Here is a 23,670-nt window from a genome sequence, read left to right on the forward strand (position 1 = left end):
AATAGTAACCGCCTATAGGCCGGTCCGACTGTCATTTTAAACAGCTATACGTTAGCATTTCCGACTACTAACTTTGACAAACTACCACAGCATTTATTCGCTCAATTGGAAAGCACCTAGGGGATTAATTGAGGCATGGCGTCTACAGTATTACAGCAGAGGCCACTAATTGAGGAAATCGTTTTTTATACATATTGCACATTGTCAGTGTGACCAAAAGACCTGCCATTAGCCACACTTGATGAGCTAATGGACAAAGAAATGGAGGCACTATATCAGACTTGCAACCTCCACATAAGCGTCTCATAACCAGTCATGATCTCAGTGTGAAGGAAATCAAGGAAGTTCAGCATGTTCCATAAAAGAGGTGCAGAGGATATCCTTTAGGAGTGAACGCCTCACACTCGTGCCTTCGCCCTCTCGCGCCGTCATATTCATTTATTTCTTAAGTCGTTATTGAAGCATTGTGCGGAATGAGGCTTTCAAGGAATGTGTGTGCGCGAGAGGTGACATTATTCAGTAAGACGATGTAAGACGAGCGCCCTGAGCTGACCGCAATGGTGCTGAAGGTGCGAGAGGAAAAGAGCCAGAAAAGTCCAATTGCAGCCAATTTGTGAATCACTTCCGTATCCTTTGTGTTTGAGTGCATACAATTCATTTCAGGCACAAAATGTCAGTTCAAGTTTATCGGCAAGATCTTTTCAATGGAATCAGTTTGAAACATACTAATATGTAACAGTTGTAGCAAATTCAGGGTAATTATGTCTATTATAGCGAATTTTATCTTAATTACTTTGATGTACAGAATGTATTTTGATCTCTTGTATATCCTTCTGTATCCACACATGTGACATTGTGTCATGAACCCCTCATTCATAAATATTCTATTTTTGTTATTAAAAACACATCAAATGTAATGACTAACATATGTTAATGTTAAAAAATGCATTTTATAGCAATTAATTTGATCATTTTCCCCATTCTGTTTGATGCAATTGTATCTTATTCACAACTGCTTAGGAATTTTTGTGGCCAAATATTCTGTGTTGGAAATGTTGCAGTCTGGGCATGCGTTTGAAGAAAATGTTGTGATAAACTTTTGGCTTTTTTTTTGTATCAAAATGCAACTGGGACCCTTTTATCCTCATGTGAAGATAATATCCAACATACTGGCTCATATTAGGAGCATGTATGAAAACCTTTGAATCTAAATGCGTTGTTTATGGAATTTTTGCGCAGAACTCTGATCTGGTTGTCTGATCTATTCTAAGTAGATCATGTTACGTTGCACATTAAAATTACAAATACAAACACACAAGTCCAACTCTGGTGCCTTTTCTTAGCGCCGACAAATGATGCCAAGTCGTTTTGGTTTGGCCGATTTCACCCATCAGACGCTCGAACACAACAGCGGCATGCGTATGCACACGCACACACGCTTCCCCAGATGTTGTTTTGGAACCTTTCCTCCTTCTGTCGCGCAGCACTGCCTTGCAGCCACTAGTGTGTGACCATGTTGACATAAATACACTGGCTGTGTTCAATTGTGTATTTCTCACACTGTCTTTTTTTAAAATCGTGTGCCCCAATACTTTGCGGTGCAGCTTTTACAACACGACTCACTTTGAGCTGGCATTGCTGCTGGTGGGCCACACACACCGATGCATCTAAGTACAGTGTGTATTTATATACTTATATTTATGCACACTATGTTGTCAACTACATTTTCGCTAGCACGTGCAGTGCGCCGGCCCGAACGCACAAGCTATAAATGTACATGCGCAGCTGCAGGATCTGTGATGTACGTTATGTACTCTCCAATAAATTTTTTTTTTTTTTTTTTTTTTTTAAAAAGCAAAATGTCAAGAATTTTAAGGGACAGATGTTCTCCCGCGGTTAACTCCCTCCGGATAATCTCCAATACTGCGTGTTTACCCTGCGCCCTTTTCTGTTCCTCATCCCGTGACACCTCGGCAGCGACTGCGCCATAAACGTACAATGTTTCACTGTGTCGCCATTGACCTCTCGGGTGTTATAAGGCCGGCTTTGGCGTCTTATTAGAGTCCACTAGAATGGAGCTATTGGCTCAAATGGGTTCTTGAAGCCCGTTAAGGCACCAGCTGTGACTGCTTGCATGTTTGCCATAGAAACACTGTTGTGATGCGTAATCAATGGTGATTAGATAGAACAGTCTGGGAGTGGACAGGCCCGCTTCCTGTGCTGGGGGTTGTTGATTTTCCTTTAAGAGTTGACTTCCCTTCTATGATTTTGCATTTCAGTACAATTCTCGTGTTCAATCAATATCAACCCCTCCCCCCCAAATGACATAAATATTAGAGCTAAGCAGTGGAAGGTGTCAAGTGCACATTTATTGTGATGCTTTACTGGCTTGTCATTAGGAATTGAGAATTTCTGTCATTTCAATGACAACCAGAATATCAATTTCAATGGTCTTTTGGTGGACCAGCCATGACACCGGTCGTGTTGTTAGCATAGCGTCAATACAAATGACATACCTGTCTAGTTGTACCTTTTCCCCGTTTTATACGTTTTTTGATCATTTCAAATGGTGTACGCCGTATAACATTTTTTTACGGGGAGGGGGGACTAAAAACTCTTTTTTTGTTAGACCGATCTCGTCTTGCCCATTTCGGCTCTAATCCGGAGCGTCCGGTGGCGATTCCGACTGCAAACTTCAGCCGACTTTCACGAGCAAAACTCAACCCATTCACCATCCCCCCCCCCACCCCCGTTGAGCGATTAAACACTGTGTAAGATTATATATGGAAATGTCCGTTCAGTTTCCCCCACCTCTCTCTGAGCGATAAATACTGTGTAACATTATATATAGATACTGTGCAAGATTATATACAGAAATGTACAGGCAAATTACAACTTTTGTAAGATTCAGCACAGTCCGAGGTTGACAGATATGAAATGATAATGTTCAAAGTGGAGTGTTGTGTTTAGCTAATTGGAAAGCAATAAAATCATGGTTGGGGGATGGAAGCAGTCTTTTTCTGGCCATTTCTAGCAGCATCCCTCATTTGCATAAAAATCCCTCATTTGCATAAAAATCAGGGCAATCTGAGCGCAGTATGCCGCGCTTAAAATTGCAGACGGCCCTTTTGAAAGTTGATGCCCCTTTGAGCAAATGGATACAACTTCAACATGCGCACAGACTGATTGACAGACTGCCCACCCAATGAGATTCATGAAAAATATATATACTTTTGAATTTTTAGTAAATTATTAAATTATTTTGGAATTTGTGTTTAGGTTTAAAAGTAAATTACACAAATGGCATAAAATGTATCAAAAAAGAAGTTACTGCTACTTTTAGATACATTTTGTCCGGCCATTCCCCCCAAGTTTTAAACTAGAGAAAGTTCATAAAAATGTGTCATTTAAATAATTTGTCCATGACAAGTCAGTGACGAAAAAGATTTTTTCAAAGGCTGCCGAAGAGTGGGCACTTTTGAAAACATACATCATTTTTGTAAAACACTGCTCGTCTATGAAAATTCAATGCGCACTTGTGTATTACGTCAAAATTGTTGTGTGCGTAAGGCTTCTCCATTTGAATTTTTGTATTACCTCCTTGACTCCAATTTTTAACCTAAATACACATACACTGTAGGCTTTTGGATGAGACAAAGAGGTCAGAGCGTTGTACCCTAAAAGAGTCATGGCGGTGGTCCAAGATAACCTATTGGGATGTGGCCCTCAAGCCCAACATTTCCATTTCCCCTGATAACACACTGTTCCAGAAGGTGGCTTAGGTGCTGGAATCTCACTGATTGCCCAGAGGCGCCGTCCTGCTTTCCCAATGTCAACTTTCACCAGGAAGTCGACTCTGGTTTTTCTGTCGCACAGAAGAAAGTGGCGACCGCCGAAGTGAGCGCACTTTAATTAACATGCCAGCTGGCTTATGGGGGTCGCTTGGCCAAAAGTGACACTTAAATGAACTATACATTACAGTTCTTAAAGAGGCTTGGCTGTAAGAGAGGAGATCCTGGCTGATTGTAGGTTGTATAAGACTTAACAGTACACGATTCAAGTCCTTAATGGTGTAGTGGGACAGTCACATGATTTATACGGCCCTATTTTCGTCATTTCGGCAAGTCAAGGGCAAAGCGTAGTCAAACTGTGTGCCTGATTGAAGTTTTCTTTCTTTTGGTAATTTACTAGAATTGGGGTAACAGTTGGTGTGCGCCGTTGTGGGTTGGAAAGTAGTTGAGTCCTGGCCAGTCGTCACGGCATCCCTCACGTGCATTCAATTCGGGGCGATTGGAGCACAGTACGCCCTAGTACGCCGCGCTCGACATTGCGGAAGCAGAAATAGACTCGCTGGTCCGTGCTTTACATTGGCACACGCAAAGTGTGTCCGAACAAATAAACTGCAAGATCTCCCCTTGTGGATGATGTAGTCAGCCCCTCCCCCAATAGTGACAGGGGTGCTACTAAAATAGTTTTAAAATGATAATCATTATAATTAATTCGATTCATTGATTTCTACACTTATTCAGAGGGATTGGGACATTACATTTTTAGGGGGGTTAGCTGGAATGGTTTAATGACATATCCATTCATTTCAATAGGGAAAGATGATTTGCGATACAAGTGTTTAAAGTTACTATGACTGTGGTCAAGGAACGAATTAAACACATATCCCAAGGTCATCATTGCATTTATTGATTATTGTTCACTTCTGTGTTATGGCTGCCTCATTTCTGGTGATACTTCTGTAGTTGTTTACGTACATTTTGGGGAAACACACACCCGCACAGGACATGAAGGGAGTAGAGGGGAGTGCGTCTACTACAGGGAGGGGAGACGAAGGGAGGAGGAGGAGGCATGCACGTCCAATCTCCAAAGTTTGAAAGTAGTTTTATTACACAACTTTGTGGCCAGGCCCACAAAGTTAAAGAGAGTTGTGGGCGTGTGACACTTGTTGCCACTATTTGGACACTAGCGACCAACACTAGAAAAATGTCGGATTCTGGAGTCAATCCACACTTGGAGGGAATCATTTCAGATTTTGAAGGTTTGTGTTCTTTCATAATTGACATGATATGAGAATAATGTGCATGTATGTGACTGTAGTATATTTTTGAATAGGTACAAACAGATTTTAACTGTCATAATACTACAGAGAATATCGACCTGTGAAAGACACTTATTTCCAGTTTTGGAATTTTTTTTAATTTTCACTTTAATGCGATTTCTGTAACGCGGAAACATGATTTAGGTAAAAATAAGAAAATGAAAAAAAATGGAGATAAGTGTTTTTCACATGACAGCGATGATCTACTAAATAATATTGTGGTTCCTATTAATGTTTATATCCCTGGTGTTGGGCGGACTCCTCGTAGACTCTTAAAACAGGTGGGCTAAAAATAACCCAATCGGGGTGAAAAATAGACTGATCCACTATTGGGTCAATTTTACCCAACTTTCTGGGTTGTTTTTGCGGAAAATGTCGTTTTGTGCAAAATAACCCCCCAAAAATGGACTGTTTTTGTACAAACAAAAACAAAACAAGAAGGTGGGTCAAATTGACCCAATTTGTAGATTCGTACCTTTGTGTGATGGTTGAACAAACATGAGGTACACTCTAAAAACAGTTGGGTTAAAAATAATCCAATTTGGGTCAAAAATGTACTGATCCACAACTTTCTGGGTTGTTTTTGCACCCCCCCCCCAAAAAAAAAAAATTTGGGGTCAAATTGACCCAATTAGTGGATCAGTCCATTTTGACCCAAATTGGGTTATTTTGGAGCCTAACTGTTTTTAGAGTGAATATCGCACAAAACCACGTTGTACCCAAGGAACCTTCACTTCAACTCATTTTGACATTAAGAATGTTAAAATGTTATTTGGAAAAAAATTGCCTGGACGGTTATTAAAGGTTGTATGATGGTGAAAGTATGCCCCTGGAATGGTGTGCCTCAGGGTGTGGTCTGTTTACCTTTAACAAATCACTAGTCTTGCTGCAGTCAATACTGAAACAGTTTACAACTGCACCCAATCTGGTCACGTTTGGCTTCTACTGACCGAATGGGACAAAGTCAAGCTTTGACAAAACAATAGTGGATGCCAAGGTGACTACTTTAATCACACAAAAATAACACAAAAGGTCACTCGGTGTGAGTAAGTAAGAGTAAATAAGACAACATGTACAAAATAACTGATTATAACTTCTGAAGCATTGAGAAAAATTTGAAAAAATATGTGTACTTGTATAAATAGTCACAACATGTGTCTCCTTTGTTTGTGGAAGCCACATGGTTTCCTTTTGTCATTGTTATTTTATTTTTTTTCTTTCTCCCTCTTCTGCTGCTTTCCTTTTCCTCCTCCGGCCATGCTTGCTTCCTCCAGCTGGTCTAAAGCCTCACAGTCACTCATTCATGTTTTCATCAATGGAAGGGCTCACTCTTAGAACTGGCTAGCTTTATTTTGACTGTTTATCTGTGGAAAAGTGCCGCGCTCAAACAACAAACAATATTGGAGAGCAAGGGATAGAAAAAAAAACAACACATTTGGTCATTTACACTTAAATGTTTGCAAAATCAGTTTGTGAAAGTAATAAAGAGGCCAAATAAAAACATGCAAGGTGATTAATTTGTACAAACCAATGTTGTGTTAATCCATTTTGATGGCAATGTTACTTCCCATGCGGTTCCTACTCTCCAAACTGTCCACCCTGTCATATCTTGTCTTACTTTTAGCATTTGCTCTATCCTTTTGTTTACTTTCCAACTCCAGATTCACTTGGCATATTATGGTAACGCAGTCATTATTATTTTGATCAAGTGTCATTATTTCTGGAACACTGATTTCAAAAATCTATCCACAGTTGAGTAAATAAACATCCCCGGAGGGAATGCAGTATTTCCATCAATCTATTCATTCCATATTCCATACTGCTCAATGCTCATCCTGTTCACGGTTGAAAAAAGACATAATGCTATGGCAGCATGACTGCGGGTGAAAGATGTTTATTGATCCAACCCTTCACAATAGTTTCCATACTTCACTTAGACTTTTGCTTCCTTCTGTGTCGTGTTTCAAACTTACATGTTTGAGAACCTTGTGTTTCTATTTGAACCTGGAGGTAGCAAAGGTGTTAAGCGGAATCCAACCACTGTCCCCATACTTGGCTGTCAACTGATGTAAATCAACGTGTCTATGAGGTAGCCCATTAAGTAGAGCGGAACCAGGCTTTACCTGTCAAAAGGTTGTTGCCTTTAGCCAAGTAGCATTTAACAGCTGGCTGGATTACCTTGTTACTGCGTGTAAAAATTCCACCAGTGATGATATTGCCCCTTAGTGATTCCAACTTTCTGTTAAACATCTGCTACTACAACATAACCACAAACATTGTCGGGACTTGACCCGGGATTTGCACGCAACTTGGCTCGCATGTCATCCATCTTCATTCAGAACATGCCCAGAATTCCTTTCTGAGGGGCGACCGAATGTGGCAAATCTTTTCGTGTGGCTTGTTAGTTCTCCCCAACGTTATCAATGAGTAGTTAGCGCAGGAACGTGTGTTTTGATGGTTTAGCGTCAAGGATTCGTCTGACAAAGCGAAATACTTTCGATAGCCTGCCCTTGGCTTGCCAAATATAGTTTGTTTTTGCTGGTTTTCACCACATGGACCTTTCATCTGACCATTCTTTTGTGCATAAATTCATTGTATAGAAGCAGTTAGGGTGTGATTGGATTCATCACTTCAAGTCTACAATTTCACGGGGGATTTTGACGAGAAGGTTGATCAAAATCAATTTTTATTATTCACCTCAACTCCAACATAGATTTTCCCACGTCTACATTGTTTCTAAAGTGTGATTATGAGGCCAAAATAATAATCTGCATTTTTGAGGGCTTTCCAGTAGTACTCCAAAACCATTCTTCCTGGTCAAAATTCACACAGTAGCGCCTCCTGGAAATTTTTGGGACTTTAAATTTCACTTTGGGTTTCTTTCACAACAGGGCGAACAAAACAGTAACAACAAACACATCCATCCATTCATTTTCCATTGTGGTCTTGGATGAGTTGGATCCTCTCTCAGCTGATTTTGAGTAAGAGACCGTTCACCCTGGACTGGTCGCCAGTAAATCACAGGGTACTTATGGACAAACAATCATCACACTCTTATTCACACCTATTGACATTTTAGAGTCATCGCTATTTGAGAGGAAGCTAGAGTATCCGCGTCATGAAACCCAAAAAAACAGATGAGTCGTGACATTTACAATGCGAGCCCGAGGGCACTTGGGAAAATGTCTGCCCCCTGAGATACATTAAATCGGGTGGATTAATCTACTTAATTCTTATTCCACCATGGCAATATTAAACAGAATACCGTGTTTGGACTAGTGGAGGCACATGGAACATATTGATCCAATTTTTGTACGGCTTGGTGACGGCCGGCGACATCTCACTTCGTACTTGAAAACGTGATTTCAGTTGCGGCAGATAATGCGACGCAACACGGCATTTTGGACGGGCTGCTAGAACTGTTGCAAGACAGTTCACCTGCATTTAAAATTTTGGAATTGCGGCAAAAATTGTTGCTGATGGTCAGCCACGGCAAAGAACTATGGATGCAGAACCCGCAGCAACACTAAACCATTGCAGTATTGTCTGCGCCGCGTTATTCCCCCACTTGAGACACTATAAATTTGTGATGGGTAGTCCAACACCGTGTTGGTAATGAGCTTCCTCCATGGACCGGAGCGCTCCATTCCAGCTCATAGTCTGGGAATGCCGTTTGACTGAGAACAACACTCCTTCATTCGATCTGTCATTCCCACACTTGTGTCCCGTTCTTGTAATATTCACGCTCGCATGATTGGAAACCTATTTCCATGTTTATCTAGTTGACCGCATTGAAACCCCCTTGGGGAAAACATAATGCTGGAATTGAATGATTGCCTTGGAGATACTCTGCGTACTTTTTTCCATTCCTCTATATTTTCGAACATGAAAGTGTGCACGGCTTCCAGTCCGCATCTTCTTTTAAATCGTGTGCACTTCACTGCACACTCTGTAAATACAAACTCAAGCACTCAAGTCGTGTGCTTTATTCTAAAGCCTGAGGCCGTATAATCACAAAGTAACCCAAATAGTAACACAAATAGTCATCGGAACAGGTCAAGTTCAGATGCTTTTCCATGACAAACTATCTGAAAATACATAGCTAGCCTACATACTGATGCCCCTTCTATTATCAGTGCAACTCCAATAGATTAAGTAAAAAAAACAAAAACACCACTAAGTGTTGAAAGGCTTTCAACTTAATTTAAATTGTTGCCATTGAAGTGTGTTAAACCTTTCTTCTGCTTGTATAATCTGCAGACTAATGTTGGCAGACTAACACATACTTTGGCTGGATTCAAAAGTAGCCACAACCTTGGATGGGATTTCTTTTCAACAGTTGGAAAATAAAAGGAAAGCCGGGGTGAGGAGGACACGGGCAAGTGAATTAGCACAGTTCTCTTGAATAAATATCCACTTAAATGCATTGAAAAGCTGTTTTATGATTCTGGAGTGGATGACAAACTGTGTTCTTGTGAAGTACTTGGATTATTAAGAAAATGAGAAAAAGAGAAGGGTGGTTTTAGCTTATCGCTAAAACTAAAACGTCGTGTGAAAATTTCAACTCTAGTTCACTATAATGATATTCTAATAAGACCAAACATCTAGCTTCCCTTTCAGCGTTAGCATTGATCCTAACATTGCTAACTAATTAGCACTGTCACATGGCATACAAAAAAAATGATTGTTACTTCAATCCACAATGTTTTAACAACAATTGTCATCCACTTTTTGCGGTGTGACAGTTATCTACAATTGGTTTTCATTTAAATTTAGGTAACAAACGTGCTATCATGTTGTTTGGTGTTAGCGAGTAGGCATTAGAGTTGATTTGCCTTCAGAGCTGTGTACAGGTTGCACAAACTTTGCAGTTTGTAAGATGATTATATTTAATAGACGACTCAATGTTTTAACACCCAAATGCCATTTAACTGTATAACAGCGGAATCCATTTGTTATAGAATACCTAAGCGTTTATGCTAACGTGGAAATTGCTGTCTTCCTATTGCAAAATGTTGATTTTTTTTTTTTTTTTTTTTAAACACATAGGTGACTACTGTATGAGAATGTTTGCATTAGGGTTGATGCTTAATGTACTTTTGTATTAGTTCTGTACAATACCCTTACAAATGTTGCTAATTGATCAATCGGTGTTTATTTCATGAAACCATTTTGTTATTTTAGCTGTCACATTACAAGTAAATGACTCTATACTGTACATCTGTTATGCATTTTGGTGGAAGTGTCCTTGTTTTTGTTAGAGGGCGAATGGTATCAAATGTCCACCAAGTTGCAATGAAGCATCTTAAAGCAGTAAATTAGATTAGCGGTTCACGTTGTGCGGAGGGCATGCGAGAAGGCGCGAGTTACTCTCCCTTTTGGGCGCACTGGCTTAAAACTAAATACTAATGCATTTTCGTAATGCAGAAACATGAGTTTGTCTCGTTTCCTGGGAAGCCACGCACGCATGCACAGGAGCACCAGCGGCCGCTAACTGATAAAATAATCAACGTTTTGGATGGGAGCAGCTTTTAAGGGAGACGACTTAACTCGTGTGTCATTATGTTGGCGGCTCCCGGGCATTGGCATTGCACGTCATTCCCAGCTAGTGCACTTTACCCAAGGGGGAGTCCCATCCCTCGCTATCATCATCTTGTACAGTGCATCTATTTGCTCCTGTCACGACTAACCTCGAGGAAGGATGCGCACTCGGGTTGCTCATAAATTCTGGGCAAGTGAGCAATTCTTGGCCCATTGTGTGCAAACACAAAATGCCTCAAATGCTCTTACATAAAACTCCATATTTTAATGTGTTACAGTAGATGTAGCATTGAGGTCACGACAAAACAACTCATAAATTTCCTGAAACAAAGTGCTGTGGGTGATTGGGAGGCATCCCACCGTTGAACTTCAGGGCGTTTTTAGACTTGATGTGAACTTTTTAATTAGTTAGTTTTATGACCTCATGTTGTGCTTGAGCATGCTAATACATTATGATTTCATAGACTGCATAAACCGGTGCCTAAAGTGGTACCTCAAAGGTCAAACAAAGTCCATTCACTCTATATTTCAGTGTATTTAAATTCAGAGTAGGTTGATTTTTTTTTTTTTCAGACTAGAGTTCCCATTTAGTTCAATAATATTGTGAACAACAAACTGTCACTATTTTTTATTTGGTTTATTTGATAGGGACGAATACAAAAACATAGACAAACTGTAGCACAGTATAAAGTCTCATGTGTGCATCGTCGTGCTTATAGCAAAAGCTCATTTGCAGCGCCCGTCCCTGGATGTGATTTTATTAACAGTTATTATTATCAAATATATTTATATATCATAATATTTACTCTATTAACGGGCAATGTTTTAGGTAACATTTTGACATTACTAATGTTCATAAAATCTGACATGAACTTATATTCAACATAACACCTTAACTTAACATAAACACAAAACATCCTGATCCACCTGTCAACCTCCACATTAACTGTCACACAACTATAAAATGAACTAAAGATACCATATAAACTGATCCAAGTGGAGTTTGTGTGTTCTCCCCGTGCTTGCCTGTTTTTTTTTCCGCCGGTATGGCTTCCTACCACACTCCAAGAACATACATGTTAGCTTCAGGACTAAATTGTCTCCAGGTCAAACTCCAAATTTCAGCTTGCTTGAGGTGTTCGTACTAAATACAGTACGTGAGTAATGTGTCATCTTTGTCCTTTACTCGCAGCTCTGAAGAGGTCCTTCGAGGTGGAGGATGTTGACACTTCAGCTCACTCTTCTCCCGGTTCCAGACGCACAACCAACTCCCCCCACCGCAACGCCATGTCTCCCACCAGCATCTACTACCGCGACCTGGGCACCGCCGCCTCGGTTACTAACAACAACAATCTCAACTACACCCAACCTCGCTCCATCATGGGCGGAGGAGGCTCCAGGACCCCCGAGCCCGTGTCACGTCGCTCAGAGCTGTCCATAGATATCTGCTCCGCGCCCAGCAAGCAGATCGACGCCACGAGCCCCGCATCCATGCGCTTCGCAACCAACAGCGCCCTGAAGCGCCCCGAGGTCCTCGGCCACACCAGGACTCCGGAAATGAGCCACAAGAGGGAGGTCACCTTTGCCAAGACGGACTCACCGGGGACACGGCGTAACGAAGGCAGCGGTCACACCAACGGGACCAGTCGCACCCCGGAACAAAGTCACACCCGCAAGTTTGAGCCCCCCAGTCCCGGGGACATTCGCAAACCAGAAATCAGCATCACCAGAGCTCCGGTGGAGAACAACGGCCACCACCCGGCAGCGCACCACCCGCACCATCCTAACCCTCACCACAACACCATCGTCACCACTTTCCGATGCTCCTCCCCGAACCACGCTGGGCGGAAATCACCTAACCCTGACCGTAAGTCCTGCTTAACCCTCGTATTTTACCCAAAATGCATTAGTCACAACAACCTTAGATTCTTTAGCTTTTTAGGGTGTGCATCTCAATCCCTTGGTAGACCGCCAACATTACGATGCATTTCATATACTGTAGACCACGGGTCCGTCACATCATTTCATGTGGCCCGCCAAAGCAAATCAAACATGTCAACTTCCATAATGTTTGCTAAATTTTGTACCAAAATATAAAATGGTCATATGTACCGGTAATAATGTAGAGATATTGCAAGCATTTTCATCTTACATTATTACAGTAACTTTAACGATGGCTGAACAAACTATTTTTCTTGATTTCTGATTTCGAAACAAGTTAGCCATCAATTTGTTGTGTACTGCATGTGTACGGTAATAATGTGAGGAGGTGATAATTTTTTTTATATGGTTTTCCAGTCATAAGAGAAACTGGAACTACAATGTGGCCCACAACAAAAATGAGTTTGACACCTCTGCTGTAGACTATAAATGTTTGGGATAATCATCTCTTGAAAACCAAATATCCCTAACTTTTTGTGAGTTGTGTACCTAAGAAGCAACTCCTGATCCCATACGATACAATTTGACAAAAAATTATGCTGGCAGTCTATTTTTTAGTAGCAAAACTGCATGGGTCATGTTAAAAACCCCTTCTTGATTAGTTCAAAATACAGCCAAATGTAGTGCTGTTTTTGGACGCATGGCTTTGCTTCTCTTACTTTTACCATGACAGGCTCTGGTTACGCTCAAAATTTTCCTGATATGACCAAGACTTGCGAGAGGCTCCTCAGGGTCACATAGAAGACGTTGGAGCTTATCCCAGCTGACTGTGGGTGAAAGGCACTTTCCGTTATTTTCCCCGTCCTTAATAGCTGTGTTTCCACTACTTTTGGCTGCCCACCATGATTTGTAAATAACGGGACATTATAGTGGAGCCCACCAATCAACAACCGACACTACCATATCATTACCACACAATTGGAAAGTCCTGGAAGTTTGAAGGTGGAATACCAAACAAATACATTTGAACTGTTCCGCTCAGCTAAAACCCAACTTAAAAGGATTCCATCGTAGCAGTGTGAGGTTTTTGTTGTTGACTTCTTCAGGTGAAAACAGGTGAGCCGTGATCGGTCGTTACCTGGGCCATGAGCAACTGTGATGTCATTTTCAGTCCACAGAAGTGACAAAATGGCCGCCCCCTGAGATGGCTAAAAAAGGTGGCTAAATCTTATTCCATAAACGCTACATTTATTAGAATGCCTTGTTTCAACTAATGGGCTTGCATAGAACATATTCTTGAAAAAAAATATGTTTGGGTTGACTTTCATTTTAAATACGCTTTTTGTCTGATGAGAAGAAACGTTTTAGTTTTTCATCCTGGGCTATAGGAAAGTTTTCATCCCACTAGATTAAAAAAAAAAAAAAAAAATCACATTTTACCATTTGAATTCTTTCAGTTTTTTTTATTTGCTATTTCACTTTTTCTTGCTTCTTTTCCACTCCCTCTCTCGCCGCAGCATCACATTTCTGACCATAAAAAGCCAGTATCAACGCGTGTTAAATGTGATGGCTGCAGAGCCCTCAGCAACACAAGCAAACGCGTCTTTTTCCTCGCAGGCCTGTCTGGCATTTATGGTAATCCATGAACTATCATGATATGTTATGAAAGCTTAACCTTGGCCATTAGTATTAGTTACACTTTAAATGCTGTCGTAAGGGCTTGATAAATGCTGGTGTTGTCATGCTACTATTAGCTGCACTGCCAAGTATTTTATAATGAGCTGTTGCTTTATGGTGAGGACGACGATGACAGTCATTTGCCTGTTTATTCCCATTATTCTGGAAGTCGGGTTGAGTAACGGGGATGTGAAAAAGTCCCCTACAATAACCAGAATGCACTGGGCCCGTTGCCTTCCAACATCACTTCCAGGCTTTGGCATTGTCATTAGTAACTGTTGCTATTGACATGACAAAATGACATATGTTGTTTATTTGAATATAATACCGGCACTATAACGACACATATCTGTTTGAAGCATGCCTTGCTTTAATTTCTCCAAGCTCCTCTGGTCGGTTTTAGTGGTTTTCGCTTGTTATGGGATGCCGAGATACCGCTTTCCAATGTCAGATGCTGACACCGCAAACATCAGTCTGCGCCGTTAGCGATACCCTTTCCTTCGGCGAAGCCTTTATTTATCTGGATTCACTTAGCTCGGCCCAGACATTTAAACAACACCGTTCTCTTACTCTGAAAAAGAAGTTTTACTCCCCGAAATGAGGAAATATCTCGCTACAATATGACTCAATCATGCAACTTTGCCACTTCTTCTCATTTTTGATCAGTCAGCATCAACTAGATACAGCAAAGGCAACATCGGTAGGACGCAACTGTACACGTAATGCAGTATCTCACTTTTACAAATGTTGAGCTAATGCAAGTTGAGCTAATGTTTTTCGTTACCAATCCCCCTTTATAAAATAAATGTCATAAGATCTGGAAAAAAAGAGATTTGACTGGCCTTTGATTTAACTCGCTCGAGAGGAAATGTCATCATGTGTCCCTGACACACACGCACACACACGCGCGCGCTTCCTTCATTCCGGGTTACGTCAATCTGATTGTTTCCCCGCCCGCGGGAGCACTTCCTCCTCCTCTCTCTCGAGGGTCACGTGATCCAAGTTAGTCAGCTCCTGAGCGTGATCTCATCAAGGCATCGCAAAAGGAACGCTGGGAAGTGTGTGTCAAAGGTCAATATGAATCATTCCATATGTTCCATCATAGGGATTCAGAGAGCTGGATTTTGACACGTACGGTGGGTACGGAAAGTATTCAGACCCCTTGAAATTTCTCCCTTTCTGTTCCATTGCAGCCATTTGCCAAAATAAAAAAAAAAGTTCATTCTTCTTGGGAATGATGCTTGAAAAAGCAAGTGAAGCATTTCAAGGGGTCTGAATACTTTCCGTACCCACTGTAGCTTTGACAATACCGTACATGTTGCTTGTCATCTTCCAATCACAAAGTCACCATCACAAACCGTAAAAACAGATTTTATCATTTGGCTGCATTTCAAAGGACATAAACGATGCGGCGAGCAGCGCGAGGCTGCATTGAGAGCACAGACGCGCTGATGACGATCGGCTCTACTCGTGTGTATTGGATGTCTTTATCTTGACAGACAGGCCTGCTGTTCATCAGTCCATCAAACGGCGCCCTATCTTCTCTGGAAACGTCCCTGCTGCCGTGTAGCTGTGCTGTAAAAAGCTCCTCCTGATAACTTTGGGGATGATGTAGCAACGGGAACCAATGGCTGCGGTTCTTTGTTTTCTTTTCAGCAAATATTGGGTGGGATTTAGTGAGTCTTTGCAATTAAAGTCCTGTAATTAGTCGAAAGCTGATGTATTTTGGGTGACTTTTAAAGTTATGAAATGTCACCCTAACCATGAACACTTTAAAATGAAGGAATAAGGTAGTTTGTCGAAGTTGGTAGACGGAAATGCGAACGGAAGCCCGTTTAAAGTGATCGGCGGACCGGCCTATAGACGATTACTATTTGGCCCGGCCGGACAAAATGGCGGACGGTAGAAGGGTACCGTGGCGGAAGGCGACAAATGGACCGCAAATTTTTTTGTTAAATTCGTAACTCTGAAAATGAGACCGAAATTAATCACCTCAAAACGTTTTCCATTATTATTGTGATCCTATAATCTGTACAACACATATGAAAATAACCTATAAATCTTTTCAAGAGTGGAAATAAAATATAACTGAACTAATGTGGCTGCGCAAGTGTGCACACCCTTATACCTGGGGGTATGTCTGTGCTCATCACATGATCACATTCAAACTCATGTTAAGTGGGTGTTGGCACACACCGTCCACCATTTAAAGTGCCTCTGATTAACCCCAAATAAATTTCAGCTGTTCTAGTTGACTCTTCCTGACATTTTTTTTTTTTTTCTTTCTAGAAGAAGGCGGACAGTTTTGTGATAACACGAACTGCTCTTTTAAACTGTTCATAGTTCGCTCCACCTTGACTTTAAGCCCATTTAAAGCAAAACAGCCCCAATGTATGATCACAGTAACGTGGCATTTGAACAGGGGTGTGCAGACTTTTTATATCCACTTTATGTACAATACATTATGTATTCATCTGAATTTTGTCCATAGAGGTTGCGCTATATCATGGTTGTAGCTCAACTTTCTGTACTTGCTTTTATAGACGGCAAACTAGATGAGCGCCTTTGCTCAAACGCTTCATTTTGACTCGGTGACTTCATGACATGATTAATCAACATTCAATTCCGTCTGATTACAGCATGATTAGTGTGTTGTTGCCAAAATCGGAAACACTAGTGAAATAAAGTATAAAGTATGAGATGTTGTGGTCGTCAAAAGTAATCAATGGATCTAATTTCATTCCACCGCCGCTTCTCAGAAGTGCTCCACATACAAAATACATTTAATTTGGCTCATATGTAGACCTGAAATGTATCTCGTGTTGCCCAAATAAACACATTATCTTGAGCGGCATTTATTTCCCTAATTGTGTAGTCGTCATAACGGCAACAAGTGGAGTCATTTGTCTCCTCTTAGCTTTGACCTTTTGAAAGTGAAGAAGTGATTAGTTTCCGACTGCCTGAAGATCACGAAAGGGCACCTGTGCGCGCGCACACACTTGCTGGCTTGAAAATTGGTTTAGTTGTGCTTGATTGCTTTTATTGAGGCACGCACACACATATATACACACACGGGAGCATACGGCCTCTGGCACAGTCCCACCGGAGGTCACGGCGGTCTGTGATTACTCGACTTGTCCCCTTCTATTGAGCGCAACAATGCTGCAAAATGATCAGCTTTCTCACAGTGTGATTCGAGATGTCATCTCGGGAGTTTCCACTGGAATTCTTGGATATTAACGTGCAATTTTACCAGGATTTAGAACTCCTTAGGGATTTTCAAAGTGTGGTATGCAAACCATTAGTGGCACGTGAGCTCCCTCTTGTGTCAAGGATTGCCCGCGCAAGTACACTTCAGTTGTGTTTAACTTTTAAGTTCAACACATTCACAGAATTGTTTATGAACAATTAGGAAGAGCTGGGAATTTTACTAAAATTTCCCAGTCCGTTTATCGCCTGCAGCCGGGGTATCCACCTTTTTGTCCGGCCGGACCAAATAGGAATCGCCTATCGGTCAGTCCGTCTATTATTGAAATAGAGGGATAAACTGGCTTCCGTTAGCGTTTACGTCCAGCACTTCAACCAACTTCCATTTGGAATGAGTGTTTCCAATATTATGAACAAAAGCAAAAAACAGGGCTAACCCTTAGCTAAGGTCTCACGTGAAGCAACTTTCATGACTAATGACAAATTTACAATACATCCTAAGGGACATTTGACTCAGCTTCACTAACAAGTGCTTTTGGTCATCAATTCTTTCTGTCAGCATTCACACACAGTTTATGAGGCAATTACAATATCTCTCATGTCTGTCTGTACATTTCATTGCATATTGCGTTATGCGGCATTTATTTAATCATGGAAAACAATACATTGTAGATTACTAGAAGTAACCCATTATGTCTGTGAAACTGTCGTAGAATTTTGTTGCAACAGATGAATTAAGATTGATGTTGATGGATGACTATTTTTTTTTTTGCTTGGCTGCCTAACCCAAAATGAATAAATAAACAGTCATCAAGAAGACCGTTAACATCTGTCTTTTGAGGTCAAACATACTATTAAAGTCTGTAACAAGTGGCAGCTGTTATAAGTCGGATGTACTTTGCAATCGCGTCACTAGGCGGCAGTGTGACACAGGGGAAACTGGACAACCAGCGTGCATTGCCACGCCGTTTAGTTCATGTTTCATGGAACTTCAATGCACTCATTTCAGGATGAAAGCAAACATATAATCAAAGAGGAAAGACTAACCAAACAGACTAAATGTATCATTTTTGGGTATGTTACATGATATATTATAGACTTAATACAAGATTCATATCTTAGATAAAGCGAGGCTCACACAAACAAACGCATTGCACACAAGTACATACGTCCGGGCTTCATACTCGAAGGACTTTCCCCCCGTCCAGATGAGGCGTTCCGAATTGAAGTTTACATTGAGCATCTGGGTGAAGTCAAAGGTTAAAGAAGTTTCCCACCACCGCTGCATGACCTTTGTCCTTTTAAGACGTTTTGCCAAATCCCCAAACCGCCGTTAAGTCCCACCCCACCCAACACCCCCATTCCCCGCTATTCCCACTTTCCTTCGCTTTCTTCCGCCTGTACACTTTCTAATTCACATACACCACTTGCAAAAAGTCACGTGTTGTCCAAGCAGCTGAGAATGTCACAATTTGGATCTCGGAATAGATTTTTCATCCGTCAAACGGCGTAATCAGCCTTTCTCATCTCAAAGAAAAAAAAAAAGCAGGCTATGGCCCATCGGAGTTTCACTAAGCAAATCGTGGTCGCATTTTCTCTCACTTGATATAATCTTTCTTTAGCCAGGTAGGGAAATGAAAGAAGATAACAAATGGGCATTTCCATGTCATAATTAAATTGGGATGTGAGTAAAGTAGAAAGTTGATCATTCACTTGGAAAGTTCATGTGTGGTGAGACCCTCTTTGCTAATGAAGTTTGGCCTGATAGACGACATGCTAGAGAGACAATAATTGCTGTGTGTGTGTGTGGGGGGGGGGTGCTGCGTGTGTGTTGTGGTCAGGCAGGCAGATGGTCAGTTGCACCACCATAGCGCGGCGACCATCTGCTGACTTGTGCCTACATGAAGGGGCAGCTCGGGGATTCTTGTGTGTGTGGGTGTTTGTGTGTGTCTGTGCGTGACATGTGAAGTGAACATATGCTAAAATACCCAAATGAGACAATATGTTTGTGTCTCTATTAGTGTACTTGCACCAGCTACTAACGGCATGGTGCATACAGTAACATTTTCGAAGTTTCTTTAACCCTTTGCCATTCCACCTGGCAATTTTACCTGAACGAAAGGTGCACCAAAGTAAATTTGATGCTGTACTTGAACCATTTGGAGTACCGAGACCAAAACTATGCCGGTACTCCAAAGGGCTACAGGAAATAATGTGAGATTTATTCATTTGTTCCGGACACTGTTGTTATCATAAAACCAGTATTTTTTAATTATACAGGCAACGTTTTAAAGAGGAAGTCAACAAAAATATTTGCAATATGTTCTATGCGCCTTGCTCATCTGTTTTGTGAAGCTGAGCCATGATTGGTCGTAACCTGAGCCCTGAGCAACTGTGATGTGATTTTCAGTCGACAAAAGTGACAAAATGGCCGCCCGCTGAGATGGACAAAATGGGTGGGTGGATTTTAGTGCTTGACTCATGTTAAACAAATGCAATATTAATCAGAATGCCATGTTTTGACTAGTGGGGCTGCATAGAACATATTCTTGTAAAGAACATTTTGGGGTTGATTTCCTCTTTCTGTTACATTTTAACACATTTCAGAGACGTCACCCAATATAAAGAAAAACTGAACAAAAGTAAAACGAGTCACCCTTTAAAGAGGAAATCAACCCCTTTCAAGAATATATTCCCAGTAGGCCCACTAGTTGAAACACGGCATTCTGATTATTATTGCGTTTGTGGAATATGAGTTAATCCACAACAGTGATAAATGACAGTCACGTTTCAGTACCCAGTATTCTATTCCAGCTCTATAAAAGGAAATCCAATGGTTTTGATTCGATCAGAATTTTCCACACACACAGACAAAACACACTCGCAAACCCTCATTTTATACACTGCATTGTGCGTTTCACACCACATTTCCACAGCAGACTTTTAGCCTTGCCAAAGAAGTCAACTACACAGTTGTAGCCAATAAAAAAAAAAAGCAATGACTTCGATCAATCATGTGCCCCATAGGAAGCCCTGACTGTAAAGGTTTAATAATATAAACCCATAATTCAAATGTTGTGTTTCACTTACTAAACCAAAGCCAAGTCTTAACATTAACATTGCACCAAGTTGGCTCAGAGTTGTCGATATTTAGAATGGGGTTGTTAGCTTTGTAGCAACAGAAAGACGATATACAAGCGCTTAGGCAAAGTATTGAGGTTATGCTGGTGGATGGTTTTTTTTTTTTACCAGGAAGTGCAGGAGTTACATTGCACAGCAGGATGTACTCTAGATAACATATATTAGAAGAGAAGCCTGGACACGTTGCATTCGAGCGGGGTAGCTTGGTTCAGTTTGAAATGATTCAATTGGGAACTGTCAAGCCTTCAGTCGAAAACATACGTGTCAACCCCGGGGTGTACTGAATCTTACGAAAGTTGTAATTTGTCTTTACATATCTGTATACAGCATCATCTTACACATTATTTTCCGATGGCTGTTGTCACGTGAACAGAAATCAGCGATGTACGGCGTACATGTTTGAATACAGTGTAACCTGTCTTTGAATACAACAAACAATGGAACACATCCAATAGCTAAAAATACACAGGAATGAAAATTCTTTGTCAACCAATCAATAAACAGCTGTGTGTCCAGCTGCTGTAAATCTTCAGGGAACCGTACCTTTGCAGTTCGTACTGGAAGGGGAGCGTATCAAAATCGGAATTGTTGGGATTATTTCCCTTCAACCTAGATTTGAGCCTTGATCTACTTGGTTTAAAAGTCTGTACGACACCAGAGAGATGGGCCCTATTCCAATCATCAAAGATCTGTTGGGACAATCACACAGGTGTCACCTTCCCCAAGGGTCCTTCCAACTCGGCACAGCACTGAAACCACTTCTGAACTCGGGTCTTATTGGTTGAAAAAGCCTCTACGTTGAACATGACAAGACATGAGTGACCCACTCCAAACCTGAAAGTACCTCACCCATCTGCAGGATCACTCAAATACGGTCACCGGTACCCTTTGAATTGGGCATGCCAAGGGTATCCCGTCTTCAAACATCCATCCATCCATCCATCCATTATCGATACCGCTTATCCTCACAAGCGGGGCGTGCTAGAGCCTATCCCAGCAGTCTTCGGGCAGTAGGCGGGGGACACCCTGAATGGGTTGCCAGCCAATCGCAGGGCACACAGAGACAAACAAACATCCACACTCACAATCACACCTAGGGGCAATTTACAGTGTTCAATTAACCTGCCATGCATGTCTGCATGGAATGGGTGAGGAAACCGGATTACCCGGAGAAAACCCACTCAGGCACGGGAAGAACATGCAAACTCCACACAGGGAGGCCGGAGCCGGGATCGAACCCACGACCCCTGAACTGTGAGACGGACATGCTAACCAGTCACCCACCGTGGCGCCCATCTTCCAACATATGCCAGGTTATTAGGTTTAAAATCCTACACTGACCACAAAACCAAAGAGCCGGACACTTTGGCTAGGCACACAACCGTAGTGATGATGTAGTCTGCAAATAACCTTCACAACCCAACTAAACTGAACCGTACGACTTTTAGAGGAGTTGTTCTGAAGGAACATGATCAGTGATTGAGATGATCTCTGCCTTTGGACATGGACGCTTTTGAGCATCAGAACTGGGTCACTAGGGACAATCCGAAAAGACATGCAGACTTCCGCTTCTCTGTTGTCCACCGCAACTAACCCTCCACTAATCCAGGAAGGGGCCACGGATTCCCCAGAAGGCCGATCCCCTGGAGTCGCCGTGTTTACTCTTCATCAGGGAAGGAATTCACTGCACAACATCAGAAATAGTGAGGACACGGTGGCGTATGCACATCGCTGTCAGACCAGTCAGCAGCTGTTCGTGACGATATCAGGAGGTATTATCAGATTTGTGGCTTTAGTTGGAACGGAAGTGGAGACGCAATGGAGGCAGCGGAGATGGCTTCATCTTGCAGCGAGACGCACAGCAACCATGAAATCGAAACCTCGTGTGAGTACCTATTTGTTTGTGAGAGTGCATATGATGTTTTTTGGCTGAGGCAAATCTGCTCATGTGGATTAGATAAGTACACACACACTCTGCGTCTTAGTATGGCCTCGGTACTCCATCTCAGTATGCAAGACAGTCCAGCTGGGAAAGCTTTGCTGGGTTTAAGTGGACATAGGGAAACGCTGAGGTCGAAGACTTCCTTCAAAAAAAATAGTCGTTCCCCATAGCCTGCCCGCTTTATCCTCTTTGAGGTCATCATTGTAAAAACGTACATTTTCTTTTCTGTTAGCGCAGCAAAATAACGGAAGACAGCAGCAGTACAAATGCCTGAGTTGTTGTAACCTTGGGGTTGTTCGGCTTCCTCTGGTGAAGGATACCCAAACTAGAAATGCGTGGCCAAACCACCACCACGTATCATATCTGGCGATCTGTGCAGCAAACGTTACCCAACGACACAATTATTTTACGATGATCAAGTGAAACTGTCAAGTGAGTTTTGAACGACACGTCTATGCAATTTCTGGCCCAGATTGAGACCTCAAGTGCTGTGAGGAAAAACCCATCTTGGATCACAGTCTTTGTGATTGCTACCTGAGCCCCGAGCAACTGTGATGTCATTTTCAATGTGGCAAAATGGCCGCCCACTGACATGGACAAAAACAGGCGGATATTAATGGTGAACTCATATTTCACAAACGCAATATTGATCAGAATGCCGTGCTTGGACTACTGGGGCTGCATAGAACATTTTATTGTAAAGAAACATTTGGGTTGACTTCCCCTTTAACTCAGTCAGTGCCAAAGACATATTTATGTGTCTTGACATAAAAATGTCTTTGGGATTGAATGAGTTAATCAATCATTATTTATTTAACTCATTCACTGCCGAGGACATATTTATTTGTCTTTTCACAGTCCAGCCATCCAATCCCAGGAACCTATTTATATATTTTTCAAACTTTAGGATAAAAGGCGGTCTGAAAATGCCTGGCACTGAATGTGTTGTAATAGGGTGTGTGAAAGGGGCTTATGTTGCCTTCTCAACACTTTGTTGAGTTACACTGTTTGACACGACAATGTTGTCACATGAGTCACATAACTGAACTGACATGGTGGAAACACAAGTCAAGTATAAGATTTATCACTCGCGAAAATGAATAACGGAAATCTGTGACGACAAGGCTGGGAAATTGAACAACCGCCACTCACTTTTCCCGCCCTGTTGTGTTTA

General features: G+C 41.7%; 1 protein-coding gene across 4 annotated transcripts in view; it reads left to right on the forward strand.

Annotated features, from left to right (window-relative positions):
- septin9b (septin 9b) overlaps positions 1-23,670 on the forward strand; it is a 75,816-nt gene that overhangs the window by 19,981 nt on the left and 32,165 nt on the right. For 3 of the 4 annotated variants that reach the window (XM_086033462.1, XM_086033464.1, XM_086033465.1), the window contains one exon: positions 11,841-12,515. In XM_086033462.1, coding sequence (XP_085889588.1) covers positions 11,841-12,515 — 675 coding nt within the window. Of the gene's footprint in view, positions 1-4,941; positions 5,048-11,840; positions 12,516-23,670 lie in introns of those variants that run through there. The other variant, XM_086033463.1, reaches the window with a different exon arrangement.

The sequence above is a fragment of the Filicampus tigris genome, chromosome 6 (assembly GCF_054856515.1).
Source record: "Filicampus tigris isolate MCC_2025a chromosome 6, RoL_Ftig_1.0, whole genome shotgun sequence".
NCBI classification, from domain to species: domain Eukaryota; kingdom Metazoa; phylum Chordata; class Actinopteri; order Syngnathiformes; family Syngnathidae; genus Filicampus; species Filicampus tigris.